Source organism: Penicillium crustosum (genome assembly GCF_028827405.1).
Source record: "Penicillium crustosum strain IBT 35664 chromosome Unknown utg000001l_segment0_segment0, whole genome shotgun sequence".
In the NCBI taxonomy this organism is placed as follows: Eukaryota; Fungi; Ascomycota; class Eurotiomycetes; order Eurotiales; family Aspergillaceae; genus Penicillium; species Penicillium crustosum.
In genome coordinates this window covers 295,945-310,839 of record NW_026623122.1, presented here as the reverse complement: position 1 = coordinate 310,839, position 14,895 = coordinate 295,945, and the positions used below count along the sequence as shown (strand labels likewise).

At 49.2% G+C, this 14,895-nt stretch overlaps 6 protein-coding genes across 6 annotated transcripts; 3 read left to right on the top strand and 3 right to left on the bottom strand.

Moving 5' to 3' along the window:
* Positions 1-36: 36 nt before the first annotated feature.
* On the bottom strand, positions 37-744 carry xanA (isonitrile hydratase-like protein xanA; the record flags this gene model as incomplete). Its single annotated transcript, XM_056867876.1, has 1 exon — positions 37-744. One exon carries the CDS (start codon positions 742-744, stop codon positions 37-39), a length of 708 nt encoding a protein of 235 aa, XP_056732660.1.
* A 1,558-nt stretch (positions 745-2,302) lies between these two features.
* N7487_000126 (putative C6 transcription factor) lies at positions 2,303-4,920 on the bottom strand (the record flags this gene model as incomplete). Its single annotated transcript, XM_056867875.1, has 5 exons — positions 2,303-2,685; positions 2,741-3,399; positions 3,453-3,678; positions 3,729-3,988; positions 4,064-4,920. 5 exons carry the CDS (start codon positions 4,918-4,920, stop codon positions 2,303-2,305), a joined length of 2,385 nt encoding a protein of 794 aa, XP_056732659.1.
* A 1,931-nt stretch (positions 4,921-6,851) lies between these two features.
* N7487_000125 (uncharacterized protein) lies at positions 6,852-7,847 on the bottom strand (the record flags this gene model as incomplete). The annotated part of the gene is made up of 3 exons (XM_056867874.1): positions 6,852-7,155; positions 7,209-7,319; positions 7,387-7,847. The coding sequence occupies 3 exons, from the start codon at positions 7,845-7,847 to the stop codon at positions 6,852-6,854; spliced, it is 876 nt and encodes a 291-aa protein (XP_056732658.1).
* A 1,164-nt stretch (positions 7,848-9,011) lies between these two features.
* N7487_000124 (protein phosphatase regulator SHP1) lies at positions 9,012-10,337 on the top strand (the record flags this gene model as incomplete). The annotated part of the gene is made up of 4 exons (XM_056867873.1): positions 9,012-9,086; positions 9,149-9,272; positions 9,344-9,554; positions 9,614-10,337. The coding sequence occupies 4 exons, from the start codon at positions 9,012-9,014 to the stop codon at positions 10,335-10,337; spliced, it is 1,134 nt and encodes a 377-aa protein (XP_056732657.1).
* Positions 10,338-10,498: 161 nt separating this feature from the next.
* N7487_000123 (Mrp/NBP35 family ATP-binding protein) lies at positions 10,499-11,854 on the top strand (the record flags this gene model as incomplete). Its single annotated transcript, XM_056867872.1, has 2 exons — positions 10,499-10,735; positions 10,910-11,854. The coding sequence occupies exons 1-2, from the start codon at positions 10,703-10,705 to the stop codon at positions 11,852-11,854; spliced, it is 978 nt and encodes a 325-aa protein (XP_056732656.1). The 5' UTR covers positions 10,499-10,702.
* Positions 11,855-12,966: 1,112 nt separating this feature from the next.
* Positions 12,967-14,688, top strand: N7487_000122 (inorganic phosphate transporter; the record flags this gene model as incomplete). Its single annotated transcript, XM_056867871.1, has 1 exon — positions 12,967-14,688. The coding sequence occupies one exon, from the start codon at positions 12,967-12,969 to the stop codon at positions 14,686-14,688; it is 1,722 nt and encodes a 573-aa protein (XP_056732655.1).
* Positions 14,689-14,895: the final 207 nt, after the last annotated feature.

Genomic DNA, 14,895 nt, shown 5'->3' with positions numbered 1-14,895 from the left:
CAGCATTATAACATTCATTACTGCTAAACATGCAGCTCACTCTTCGAGCTCACGCCAATCATACTCCATAACCCGAACGATAAATGCTGTCATGTCATGTGTTGCCAATTGACTAACAAGGTAGCATGTTGCGTCTAAGCCTGAGCTTATCCCACCCGCCGTTAGGAGTTGAACACCGCCTCCCTTCAATAGACCCCCGTCAAGATATCGCTTGTGCAGTACAGTCGTAGCAGGCTCGCCCTGAGCATTAAAACGAGCACAAATATCTCGAAGTCTGTCAAGAGCATGGTGGTGGGTTGTCACAGTCATTCCGCCGAGTACACCTGCGGCCCCGAGCAGAAAGGCACCGGTACAAACAGACAGCAAAGTCCGGGTGCCCAGTGACTTATCTGCAGGTAGGGCTGCAAATTTGCGAATCAAATCAAGCTCCAGTGCGTTGCCTTTGATCAGTGGCTGTAGCACCGCCGGGGGCCCACCGGGGACGACAAGGATATGAAAATCCGAAATCTGATCAACCGCATCAGGCAAGAGCAGGTCTGCATGAACTGTAAGCGAACTTGCAGCACGAATGGCGGGGCTGCAAGCGACAGTTTTGATTTCGAACATTCTGTCCGGACTATCTGGGTTTCGGTTGTGCGAGACATGGGATAAGACTTCGATTGGACCTGCAAAGTCGAGGATGTCTGCGCCGGGAAACAGGAGGACCCCGACTTTGAGGTACTTGTTGGGGGATTCAGAAGACATAATTGCGACGAGAGATTGCGATCTGGTCTTGCAAGACGTACCGAGGTAGATGTCTTTTGGTGGAAATGTGGGAAGAATAAATAATAGCTGTAGTGAGATTGCTGGAGCTGATTCTGGGTTTCGCTTAAAAGAGAGTAGAAAGGCTGAGGTGCATTTTACCTCGGAGCGTTTCTGACTCTGCTGACTCCGGCGTAAATAACTGCCCGAATTTGTACTACGCTGGTCTCCGCATTCACCGATTCGACAGTTGGGGTTCCCACACGGTGTCCAATAATATCGGCCCTTCGTAGTGCGCTTGGAAATTAAGCTGTCTCGGATATCAGTAGTAGGGCGCCCGGGGATGTAAATGTCTCACATTAAATGATCTCGTGGGATTGCTCAAGGAGATAAGATTAGGTAAAATGATAGGAGTTTAACCCCATTAGGATACAGTCATGAATTATATATGAAGATGTGAGGAGATAAATATCTACATGTCGGGAGGAGGTTGGAGTGCCTGAGGCCGATTACAGTACGTTTGGATACGCTCCATTTCGTGCCTTCTGAGCGTCAGTACTCTTCTTGATGTGATGTATCCTTAATTTCAAGTGATAATTGATAGATCCTAGTCTTCTAGTCTTCTAGTCATATCTTCAACCGGTCTTGCTATATACTTAGATCCCGGGACGCCAGCACCCCCCTGCGAGATGCAACGATTTGAGAGATACTTTGTCATCCTTGAAAATTTTCATGGATCTATGACTAGCAAGGAAAGTAGAAGAGTGATACTCCCGGAAATCAGATGAGCAGAGATGTGAAACTTGAGTCATATCAGTCACTGCAGAACGAAGCTAATTTAAGGTGTATTGCAACTACCATGGTCTAGCAAGCACAATCATGAAACTACTATGCAAGCGTGTCAGAGTCATCTATAGTTGGTCTACTTCATAGTTAAAAACAAAGTGCCGATGTAGTCAACCTTAGAAGTTAGGGCTAATATTAGTAGTCATGATGTAATTTCCCCGGAGACCGGACGGGGCTCCGGGGATGTGGACTCACTCTAACCGCTCTCCACTATTCAGATTGTGGGGAATGATGGAGCAGAATGCCGATCTGGAGGTGAAAAGAGAAAGGGTGCCCCTTCTTACAAGGTGAATCTTGAATATCGCTGTAGCAATGTTGGCCAACTTTCACTAGCGGACATCCCATTCCGAGGGCCCCGGTCAAAGAGAGACTAGTTTCGAGGCTGCTTTGGCAGACACTCCCGTCGAAAAGCATTGAAGACATTGACGTAGACAGTATGCATAGATCGTATTCAGGGGGGGAAGGGTGATTGAACGTATAGCGATATAGGATTTCGTAAAAGAGATTATACAGATACTAAACGTTCAATGGCGCATATCACACGGAAGAACATATTCAATTCATAAGAATATCCCCCCCCTTCTCTTAACAAATTTAAATAAATTTGCGAAAATAACAACAATCATGAGATGAACCGGAAAAAAACGCCGGCGCCGCGCTGAAGAAAGACAATTGAAAAGTAAACGCGTTTCGAGGGACAAGTCACTTCAAATCACTAGCCCCACAGGGGTGGATGAATATATTCTGCTGCACGATCCATTATATTGGGCATTGTCCATTCACCACTAGCAGAACTTTCTGGCGTCGGAGGTGGAAGAGAACCAACGCTGGGGGTCATGTTTGCCTGCCCAGGGGCAAGTGTACCCATGGAAGCGGAGGCCGGGTTGAGGTTAGGAGTACTACTGGAGTACATAGGCGTACCATTGCGTCCCGTTGGAGGACGCGTAGACGGATTCCCAACTGCGGCAAGGAGTTTTTGCAAAGCACGATGTGTTTTCGCTAGCGACTTGGCCCATTGCGTTTGGGTGTCAGGGGGTAACCCAACCGGAGAATTCGCATCCACCGCCGGGGCGCTGGGGCCTGGGAGGTTCGTGGCCCCTGTGATTGGGTCGTAAGTGCCGAGAGGTTGGGGCGGCGAGGTCATACTGGCCACAGCGGGGGGCCTCATTGGAGTCATAGGCACGTTCCGTACTTGCTTTTTGAGCGATAATACCTTCGAGTGAATGCAGGAGATTCCACACATTCGGGTCCGCTTTCGCCTCGTCAATGACGGCAAGCAGGAATGCGGAGCTAATCGCCCGCTGTAATAAGATCCAGGAACGAGCCGCGTGGGAGCTGATGTTGTGCATTTCAATATAAGCTTCAACAGTCGTCATCAGATTCACCACGCAATTTTCGCGCATGCTGGCTGCGCTGGCGTCACTTAAATCAGCCATGGGTTTGAGCGCTGGCCTGCAGAGCTCAGAGGCGAAATAAGAAGAATGCAATTTCAACACAACTCGCTCCAGATGTTGCGTAGGTGTGGAACAGTTAATTGCATCTCGCAGGTATGGCTTTGCCTCAATCATGATCTTCTGGATGCGGCCCTTATAAGTCTGTATGCTCTCCAGACTTATTTGCGCGTGTGGGCTCAGCATGCGAATGCGGACAACCTCTAGTGCAAGAGAAATGACTCGAGAAAGAGTTTCAAAATAAGATATGTCACCAGGTTTAGAGCCATCCCTATAAGCGATATCTGGCTGGCTCACTGCAGTGGTGGAGGGCCGATCGTAGGAGAGCGAAAAATGGCTATCTTGCCACGCCATGGACCACCTACTGATGTCAGGGCCACATACTTGAGGGTTATGGAAGAGAAATTATCTTACCAAACATGTCGTCTGCGGTATCGTTCAGCTGGCGAGAATCGGCTTGACTCCACATGGAGACCAAGCGCCAAGCCCATGCGAAGAGTCATGCCAAGCAAGACATAAGAAATTCCAGGATTCATGTTGTATGACAAAACGTTTCCTATCACCAGGAGAGTTTGAATTGCCTCAATAGTGGGTTGGGATAGGAAATTTGTCATGCGGAGGCACTGGTAGGAGCAGCACACTATTTGAAATGTTAGCCAAGGACTCAAATCTTTGATGTGGATCACATACCATAAACTTGCGAGGTCAATTCCCTTTCCTTGCTCCCATAATCGGATGACTGGCATCCAGAAGCAAGGATAGCGAATAGTAGTCCTAGGTACGCAATGCTCACCCCGAAAGGCTTTTGTGCCTGGTCTGCATCAGCCAGGTACTCGCCACCGGTAGAGGCTCTTGTCCCCAGTAGAAGCTCGAGGGTGTTCTCAAACTCATAGATGTCTTCTAAAACAGGATAGATGGCCCCCGAAATGTCCTTGTAGTAATAGAATAACCTATGGAGAGGAAGGAAAGTTAGCACAAACAATCTCAATCAAAAGTTCGATTTTCGATTTGAAAGGACTACACACTCTCTGCAGTGTTGATCAGTGGGAAGGGCGCTGCAGACGGCAGTGATATCAAACGTCGACATATCGGACGACCATAGATCAACAAATGGATAGGTTGCAGACTCATTATCCAAACCGAGCTTGGGTAGTATTCCTCCTTCCAAAAGTGCTTGCAGTTGATCAGACCCGGACTGATTGTTCAGAATATAAGCCAGAACAGAACGCGATCCCAAATGAACAGTGCCTTTGCCAAGAGTATTCGCAGCATGGATGCCCTCGCGTTCCGGCGAGGCACACTTGGATCGGGAACTCGCATCGGCACTCTGCACGCTTCCGGTGTCCATGGTGGTTGGTGCACCGTCTTCTGCCCTCTCCAGCCCAACTCGAAGTGAAGAAATCGTAGACTCCATTTCTTGCAATCTATTGCGCACATTATCCCATTCCTCGCGGGCGATTGAAATACGGCCACCACCTGTAGCAGGGACGCTCGGTCGGTTCAGAGTTGGCTCATGTTTCACTTCCGCCGGGGTTTCATCATACGTATATGTTGTTGAATACTCAGGCACGGGTGCCGTTGACGCACTAGGGGCGGCGCTCTCGTTGAAGGCTTGCGATCGTTTCTTGGAGGGGCGTTCGTAAGAGCAAAGGTCTGCATGGTCGCGCTTAACGCACCCATCACACGGCAGGTTGCGATCGCATTTAACCTTGCGCGCGTGGCATGGATAGCAGGCTTTGGGCTCACGAGCCTTGCGTTTCGTGCGGATGATCGCGTCGACCTGAGCCTGCGGCAAATCGGAGACTGCTCTGTTGGGTGCTCCAGCCATGTCGGAGGCAACGGAGGGCGAGAATGAATTTGATGTTGGGTAAGGGGACGTCATTCTGGCTCAAGAAAAAAAAAAATTTTTGGTACAATATACCCTTAGTCGGTCTTGGATTTATCGTGTATCGGCCTATACAGCGGTGTTTCGTTCGGTCATTGGCAGCATGGAGGTGGAGGAACGGAAGCGATTTGGGAGTTGGACAATATTTTCAAGACATTAGCGACAGGTACAGTCCCATAAATTTATTAGTTAAACCAGAGCGGCATGTTAGGCAATGGAGGCTCGATTTGAAATTGCGCGCAATTTGTTCGAGGAAAGCTGGGATTAAGCACCGGGACAATGCTACAACGGCACGTGATGTGGGGTGTCCAAATGCGGAATCAAGCCCTACGTCAGTATTGTATACATATTGTATACATTGAAAAGGCATGAGTATTGGGTTGTTGATCGCGTATTACATATAGAAGGTTGCTAGGGAAACGAATTACTTTTAATAACTACGAAGTTAGTGTTTAAACTACATGTCTGACGCATAAGGCCACTAATTCCAACATATATAGCTACCCCACAATACTCAGACATTCTCCATTTATCGTCGACACGCAATATCGTGAATGGTCTGAGCATAATTCACCGAGATTTTATTATTTATGTCAATAATGGCCATAGAATGAAACCTCATCAATGATTGGCGAGACTGGAGTAAGCGTACCCGAGTACGCTTCAACATATTGATCTTGGAGTCATGCTAGCGAAAATTTCTACTATATCGATTGCCGTTAACTTGTGCTAGTCACGATTGTGACTCAATCTATAAATCGTGTAATATTTGGGGGGTGGTTGAAGGTTGTACGGAGCAATCCATAGTATGGAGCCCTCTTCAGCGGATTTATAGGTCTGTTAGACAGCTATCGTAGATGATCTCAACTATTTTGAACGCTTACCCGTGCCAGGTGTCCAACGCATCTTTATTGCGTTGACGATGTTTCGAACAAAACCGCAGATGCGTTGGTTTTTTGACGTTTTTTTACAGACTCAAGCTATGGATTTATTTCATCAAATCGCATGGGAAAACCGGAATTGATATTGGGGGATATCCGGAGAGATCATGATGTCAAAAGCGAATTTTTTCGAGTAAACAAGAGGCCATTCTAATTATAGTAGCTGGTTGAAACTAAAAACAAAGGAATAATTCAAGGGCATTGAGAACGATGAGATAACAATGATCTTTTGTTCTACTACCATGGTGCCACCCGGGGCATCTTTCGATGTAACAAAGCTGGAGGAACTACATTGGCTCTAGGATGTCCACGAGGCATCAGAGAGGCCCGCCCGCCTGGATCAAGGGGCATTTTCGCGGGAACTATAGCTGGAAGTCTTCGAGAATGACCTGTATCTGGTATAGCGCCGACGATTTCAGCATGAGTATTCGCAAGCCACATCAAGTCATTGTTGCGCGGAGCTGACCCTGTGTATAGCATTTGCCGTAGCCAGGGGCCGTCCAGTCTGTGATCTGTGTCGTTACACCAACCTCGATATACCTGACATTGGACTCTGACCCATTGCGTCATTCGCCTTCTTTGATTATCCAGTATGGTAACTTGCAGTTCAATCACTGGGGCAACCATCGTGCTACCATCAGCTATAGTTGATGCATTTAGCCCCATGACATTGGGTTCCTCGGTCGATCTTCCCATGATATTTTGAAGATCACCCTCAAATAATGACATCATACAAGCCCCGGTGTCATATAGAAATTCAAGCTCTGCGTACCACCTCAAACCAGGGACACGAATGGCGACCATATACTAAAAAAAGATTCAGGATTGAGCAAAAGGGGATCTTTGGAGGACATACAGTGCGAGAAAAGAACCCCATAGGCGGGGGGTTGTCCAGCTAAAGCAGCGACCACTAATGAGTGTGAAGGTCCGGGCCCAACCAGCTATTTGCGAACGTTTTGTATCATTATGGCTGTCTATGAACGGACTTCAGGGGCAACTCACTCCTTCCATCCAAAATCCACGTTTACCGGAGTGGTGGGTATTGAGCATCTCGAATTCGTCCCAACTGAACGGCCGTGGCTCACACAGTTGCACACCTTCAAACCAATAAGTGACCAATCCTATGTTCCAATGAAGCAATCCTCCACGATAGGCCTGCAGCAATGCTATGACATTAGGGAGCTGATTGAATTTGTCCGAGCTTTGTAGCTGATATTCAATGTTCCTCAAAACTTCCAAGCGTTTGAGGACATCCAAGCTATGGTTTCCAGGTTCCGATTCGGCTAATGCACTGTGGGACATTCGATCAGTAACTCCTACGTTGTGAGCATAAGTTCAGCTTACATTTGCTTGGCTTGAGAAATTTCCAATCCCTTTAGCCGGTGTGAAAAGACGTGCGGCATGATATTCTCTTTGATTCTCACGTGGCATCTTTCAATCTGTGCGTCGATATCACTGCACCACATCCATTAGTATGTGGTCAAAGCGGACATACACAGATATACTGGCGTTGTCAACATACTGTCGGTCAAGGTCCGGTTCAGCCATACTCCAACCAGGAGGCAATTTCTCGGGATCTATCAGGGGACTGGATTGTCGTGGCCATGGCTTCCTTTTCGCCCGTGCTGGTGCGGCCGGTGATTTGAATCGACCGACGTATGACGTAGCAAGTTCCGGCAGCAATGTGTCAATTGTAAAATTTTCATCTCTTGGGATGTCGCTGATCAGATCATTTACAGACGGCACATACTCGGCTTCTACTTGGCTGGCCCGTGCGGTTCGGCGTTGCTTTGAATTTGCTGTGTCGTCCGATGTCTTTCGGCGTTTCCTTCCCTGTGATCCCGACCCCTGCGACGTGAGTTTTGTCGGTGATTTTGATTGTGATTTTGCCTTTCTGGCTGGCATAATCCTGGTAGGCGCTTCTGCAACTACACGGCCCCTTCTCTTTGTGCTAGTCTCTGTCGTAGTGGTAGTAGACCCCATATTGAATGTGGAGAGCTTGATACAGCCAGATCATGGGTAGTATTTGGTAATGATATGGAAAAGATTAATTAGGAGTTTGAGAAATAGCGAAGATTCGGCGAACGAGGGTGCTTTTTATAGCCCAATTGGAGCACGATGAACATGTAAGAATAAAGAAAGAGTTTGGCGAGTCTTCGTGTTAGGGGCCGAGGACCATACAAAGAAATATGCATATAGTAGCATTAAAAGGGCGATTTCTTTCATTTCCTGGTTTGCCTTCAGGGGATTTCGCAGGTTGGGGCATATGAAAGAAAATATTTGGAGCTCTAGCTAGTCGAAAAAAATTCGGCTTTCGCAACAAAGGAATATGATCATTGATTCGGCAGGCTTATGGGTCTGGTTTCTTCACTTTGAATCTTAGGGTAGCTCTCTTCGAGAAACATTTCGACAAGGAGATGCGGCTTGCTTGAATGATCCGATCCTTTTGATACCATTTTTCGTTCGCTTGGCATAGAGTTCATGGATCGAGGTCTTCCTTGGTCTTTGGTCATCCGTATCTTGCTCTTACGGGGGTAATTGTGATCATTATGCCTTAAACCGTAAGAAGCTTCGTATATGATCATCCAGACCATCATCTCCCCAGATGTCTCACCCGGCTAACGAGCGAGTCAAGGGGGCTGAAGGTGAATGTATATTCCACGCCCACAGGCGAGGAGAAATGCACGATTGCGTCGAACTCGACGGTTGATGTCCCTGCAATCAGTTTTAGAATGGAACAATATATCTGTCGAATGAAGTCGTATCGTAAAATAGGGGGTCCATTCAATGGAGTTCAAGTCTCTGTATTTCTGTATCGGCTCTGCTAATAATTTATATGGAGCCTCGATTATAGTATGCCGGTCTTCATGCGCCGACAATATCTTGTGGCCTTAGGTCTACACGAAGTGGGGGCCTGAGGCTTGCGCGGGACGGAATATTCCGAGCTCCGGCTGACCAATTGAGAGTGACGTACCGGGCAGCTGCCAGTTGTTTAGGTCTGTCATCCAACGCAGCTTCTTTGACGTTCACATTATTTTACCTCCTACCCAAGACAAACCCTCGTTTACGCTATTAGACCTTCCATTAATTTCTCCCTTGGTCTCCTCTTTTCGCTTTTATCTCCAAAACCCGCCACCAAGCTCAACTATGGAGGGTAACCCCGCGGAGCACGATGAGGCCGTGTCTCAATTCTGTGCTATGACAGGAACTCAGGCTTCAGAGGTACGATTATTGCTTGACTTATACATAATATGGTTGCTAAATCCGAGTGCGTGATTGTTTAGGCTCAAGAATATCTTGCTGCCAATGGGTGGGACATCGAAGCTGCTGTCACAGAGTTCTTTGCGGAGCAGGACGAAGCCTTGCAGGATACCACCACTGGTGGCGAGCGACAACTAGGCACAGAGGGTAGTTCTGGAGCTACTACAGGGGGCAGAACTCTCGGGGAAGTGCCGTACCGGCTTCATCCTCTGCCGCAGCTTCATCCTCATCGTCCACCCGAAGAGCTCCGCCCAAGAAGAAGTTTGCGACACTGGGAGACTTTGCTTCAGGAGGAGGTGGCGGAGCTGGTGATTCGTCCGATGGCGATGACACCGATGACCATGATTTCTTTGCAGGTGGTGAAAAGTCCGGACTTGCTGTGCAGAACCCCGACGATTTGAAAAAGAAGATCCTCGAAAAGGCCCGCAGGTACGTTATATAGAGATTGCTGGGAATACTGAACCTAGCTAACATTCAAACGTCAACAGGGCGCAGCCTCCTCCTTCCGACGCTCCTGAGCCAAGGGAATCACATTTCACCGGCACTGCCCGCACACTCGGTGGTGACGATACACCAAGCCAGCTGATTGAAAGCCCCTCGGCGCCCACTCAACAACGTGCCCAGCGTGTGCAACGGACTCTTCATTTCTGGGCTGATGGATTTTCCGTGGATGACGGTGAACTGTTTCGATCAGATGATCCCCGAAATGCAGAGATCCTGGACGGTATCCGCCAGGGCCGCGCTCCTCTTTCCATCATGAATGTTCAACCTGGGCAGGAGGTCGATGTGGAACTCAAGCAGCATGAGGAGAAGTACACCAAGCCCAAACCCAAGTACAAGCCCTTCTCGGGTTCTGGACAACGCCTCGGTAGCCCGACACCCAGCGTACGGAGCCAGCCCCCCACACCTTCGTCCTCCACTCCTGCACCATCTGCCCAAGAGCCAGCGAAGCCCAACGTGGACGAGTCGCAACCTACGGTTACCCTACAAATCCGCCTCGGAGATGGTACGCGGTTAACGTCTCGGTTTAACACCACCGCCACCATTGGCGATGTCTATGCGTTCGTTGCTGCTGCTACCCCGGACGGTGCAAACCGCGCATGGGTCTTGATGACGACTTTCCCCAGCACGGAGCTCAAGGACTGGAACGTTGTTCTTGGCGATATGCCGGATTTCAAACGTGGAGGTGTTGTTGTCCAGAAGTGGCAGTAAAATACACTACTAATATTCTTCTTGTCTTGAGAGTTTCCTCAGAGTGGTTCCAAAAGCGAATACCAGCAGGGCAGTGGGTTTGTATGGGTGAACGTTACATGACATATCTGATAACGAAGGAGAAACCTTCATATTTGCTACGTAGAGCAATGGCATTTTGTCTCACAAGCTCCAAATTCAAAATAAGTGGCCAATCAGACCTTTTCTATTCCACAGTTGTCATACCCGTGTTGTTGTAGACCGAAGGTTAGTCAGAAGGCGATTGATAAGCGCCCGAATATCGGCCTCCCCACTCTTTGAAATCCGTCATTGCGATTTCAGTTGGAACCTTTCTTTCTTCCAAATTAAGTATACACTATACAAATATGCCTCTCACTGGAGTGAAGAATGTTGTGCTGGTACGTTCGCCCTCAATCCCTTACAAGTCCTCGGCGCGAAAAAAAAAACGAAAGCAAAAAGAAAGCTATGCCCCTCATAGCTTATCGATAACGAGCACACTGCTAGAAGCCATGAGCTAGAACATTTAAGCGCAATTTATTGGACAAGACTAACAGGGTAATCGTGAATATTAGGTTCTATCCGGCAAAGGAGGTGTGGGCAAATCCTCTGTCACACTCCAACTCGCCCTTGCGCTCTCGCTTCAAGGAAAATCGGTCGGAATCCTCGATATCGACCTGACAGGACCATCAATGCCACGCCTAGTCGGACTCGAAGATGCAAAGATCACACAAGCGCCAGGCGGATGGATGCCAGTACCAGTTCACGGTGCTGAATCTGCAGCTGAAGTCGACGCCTCAGCGCCCTCAACACAACCCCAACGCGGTTCCCTCCGCTGCATGTCCCTGGGTTTCCTCCTCCGCGATCGCGGCGACGCAGTCATCTGGCGCGGACCGAAGAAAACGGCTATGATCCGGCAATTTCTATCAGATGTTTTCTGGGGCCCGACTGATTACCTGCTCATCGATACACCTCCCGGAACAAGTGACGAACACATTGCGCTGGCTGAGCAGCTGCTCACGCTCTCTACCACCGATGCAGCAGCGGCTGCGCAAGTAGGCTTGCCTCGACTTGCCGGTGCGGTCCTTGTTACAACGCCGCAGGCTGTGGCGACATCGGACGTGCGAAAAGAGGCGAATTTCTGTGTTAAGACTAATATTCCGGTGCTTGGTGTTATCGAGAATATGTCCGGGTATGCTTGCCCGTGCTGCGGCGAGGTTAGCAATTTGTTCTCCAGTGGTGGAGGACAGGTGATGGCCCAGGAACTAAGCCTTCCATTTATGGGCAGTGTGCCTATTGATGTGAAGTTTGGAGAATTGGTTGAAGGAAAGATGGAGGCTGGTGATAGTGATGAGGAAGACGATGAGGAGGACAGTCCAAACAGTCAACCCCAAGATACCCCCGCTGAACCTGATGATCGGCCACTAGTTGAACGATACCGGGATACCTGGTCTTATCCTCGATTTGAAGGATTTGCTCAAACCCTTATAAGCAGCATTGAGGTCTCGACTGCCGTGTAGCCTCATTCATGGTGAAAAAGTGGTCTGTTTGATTGTTTTATAGCGACATCCATTTTTCCTGCTTTTATTGCATTGCGTCATAGAAGGTGTCGGACAATTTTTGAATGTCAAATCATACAATTGATGATTCAGTCTACACCTCGAGCTTGTATTATTTTCTTCTTTCATCGGGAAGTAATCTTTTGGGAAGAAATGCGATATCCCCTGACCCCCCTGAACCCCCCGAGTCCCAAATCGCCAAGCTCGATATACCCGCTCACTTCCTCACAAGAAGCGAGGCTACCATCAAAAGCCGGCTTGCTCACGTGCCCCTCTTCCCGAGGTAGGTGATGGCCCACAGAGCCAAGGCGAGAGTGACTTTTAACCAAAGTCAAAGGTACAATATAGAGAGGCCTATCCAGGTATCTGGACACCCAACGTCTCTTATGTGGTACTCTAACATGGGGTTTTGCTGCTTCCTTTTGGGCTATTCTAGATCCCAATTCACAGCGCCAATATCTTGCAGTGAAAAGTCTTCTGGGTGAGCACACGACCTCACACTTGCCCAGACATTTGCAACCAGTAGTGACATGATGCCAAGAGTAGGCTGTGCGTCCGCCGAGAAAACCAGACTTCCAGATTTCTGGGCGCGCACACTGAACCCACGTCAAGCTCTATTAAACGTTCAATCGTAGCTCAGCACCCAGGAACGTGCCAGCATACCCAATATGACTGGTCTGGGTGATCCATAGAGAGTGTATCATCACCGGAAGACGTGGTATATCCGCCCTTGGCGTCCGCTCCCAAGACTTGGCGCCAACCACCGCCTCTATTCGATCAACAGACAAAGTCGCCTTCGGCTCAACCAATGATCGCTGGATTGCAGGTGCACGCTGGCCATGATTTCTGTATTATGGGCTAGGATTGAAATCGGAATCGAACTCAATATGGATCAAGCCAAGTTCAGCACAAGGTTTTATCATAGGCCGCACTTGGCAATGGTCGTGGCGAGAAGTTCGCACTTCGTATAAGTGCACCATAAATCCTGGGCATTGATAGACTCTCAGAATCAATTCTTTTTTCTCGAGCCCATATTACGCTTGTTGCGTGGTTGAAAAAAGCCCTTCGCCACCATGATTCCGGCAGCAACCGCGAAGTATGACTGGATTCTAGCCATTACCTCAATCGCTTTCGTCGTCAGTGCGTTCGGCAACGGCGCCAACGATGTCGCCAACGCGTATGCCACCTCCGTCGCGGCCCGGACGCTCAACATGGCCACGGCCGGTGTCCTGGCTGTATTCACAGAGTTCATTGGCGCAGTAGCCATGGGCGCACGAGTCACCGATACAATCAAGAATGGCATCATCGGCATCGACCGCTTCGAGGGTAAGCCCGGTGCACTCATGCTGGCCATGGGTTGTGCCGAGATTGGCAGCGCCTCGTGGTTGATGTTTGCCACTCGAATGGGCTGGCCCGTCTCGACGACGCAGACTATCGTCGGTGCCCTCATTGGTGTTGGTTTTGCGTCCCAGTCTTCTATCAACTGGGGCTGGTCAGATGGCAGTGTCTCCCAGGTCGCTGCATCTTGGGGTATTGCCCCTTTCGTGGCAGGTGGATTCTCAGCTATAATCTTCGGTACTGTCAAGTACAGTGTCCTTGAACGTGGAGATTCCCTCAAGTGGGGTATGTTCATGATTCCATACTACCTTGCCATAACGGGAGCCATCCTCGCCCTCTTCATCGTCATCGAAGCTCCCACCGCACCCTCGTTGGAAGCGTTTGGCGCCGGCAAGGCAGCCGGCATCATTGTGGGTGTGTTCGTCGGCTGTCTCATCATTGCCTACATTTTCTTCATCCCATATTTCAAACGCCGTCTCATCATGAACGATACCCGCCTCAGATTTTATCACATCCCCCTCGGCCCCTTGCTCATGAGGGAAAACCCACCGCTATACTTCCCAGGAAAGGCCAACCAGGCTGTGGTCAGCTACTATGAAGATTCTTACGGCGAAGTGCGAGCTGGCCAAAACGACAAAGACAAAGAAAATGTCATATCGAATGCAGAGTCTGTCACAGCCACGCCGGAGATCAAAGCAAAGCCCAACCCGCCACAAATAGGAAATGACGAGGAGAAAACCGCACCGGCAGCCCCGCCACGGAAGAGGCATATCGAGCCAACTGAACGTTTCATCGACCCTGTCCGAGAGCTATCTTGGGCGAACCCCCAGAAGGCCTACGGATATCTCAAATGGCTTTTCCTTCAGGGTGTCACACGTGATGTTGTCACCCACGACTCGCCTGAGCTGCGGGCAATCCACGCGCGTGCCCACCGCTATGACGACCGCGTCGAACATCTTTGGACATACTGCCAAGTTGTGTCGGCGATGATGATGTCCATCGCGCACGGCTCGAATGATGTAGCTAATGCTGTTGGACCCTGGGCTGCTGTGTACAGCACGTTCCATGCTGGCAGGGTCGAGACCGACGCACCCACTCCGGTCTGGTTCTTGGTTATTGCTGGTTTGCTGCTCGGTCTTGGATTCTGGTTCTACGGATACCATATCGTTCGTGCTCTCGGAAACAAGATCACGCAGATGTCCCCGACGCGTGGCTTCAGTGTTGAGCTTGGAGCAGCTATCACCGTGATGTTGGCTTCAAGACTTGGCTTGCCCGTTTCCACAACGCAATGCTTGACTGGTGCCTCTATGGGCGTCGCTCTCATGAACTATGATCTTGGCGCCGTCAATTGGAAGCAGCTCGGCTTTATCTTCGGTGGCTGGGTCTTGACTTTGCCTTGTGCGGGATTGGTTTCGGGACTGATTTGTTTGATGGCGTTGAATGCTCCTCATTTGTAAATAGATATATTGGTTCCTGGAGTTGTTAGCTTTTTTTGGGACCCGAACAAAAGTTCTTGAAATAAAGATCTATCTCATTCTAAGTTATTATTAAGGCTGAGAAAGTAAGCCTAGAAATATAAAAAACTAAAATATATCCGAGGAAGAAATGGCCATTTATCGCCGGACATGTTCAGCTTTGTGCGTAGGCGTTATGGAGTTTTAAAT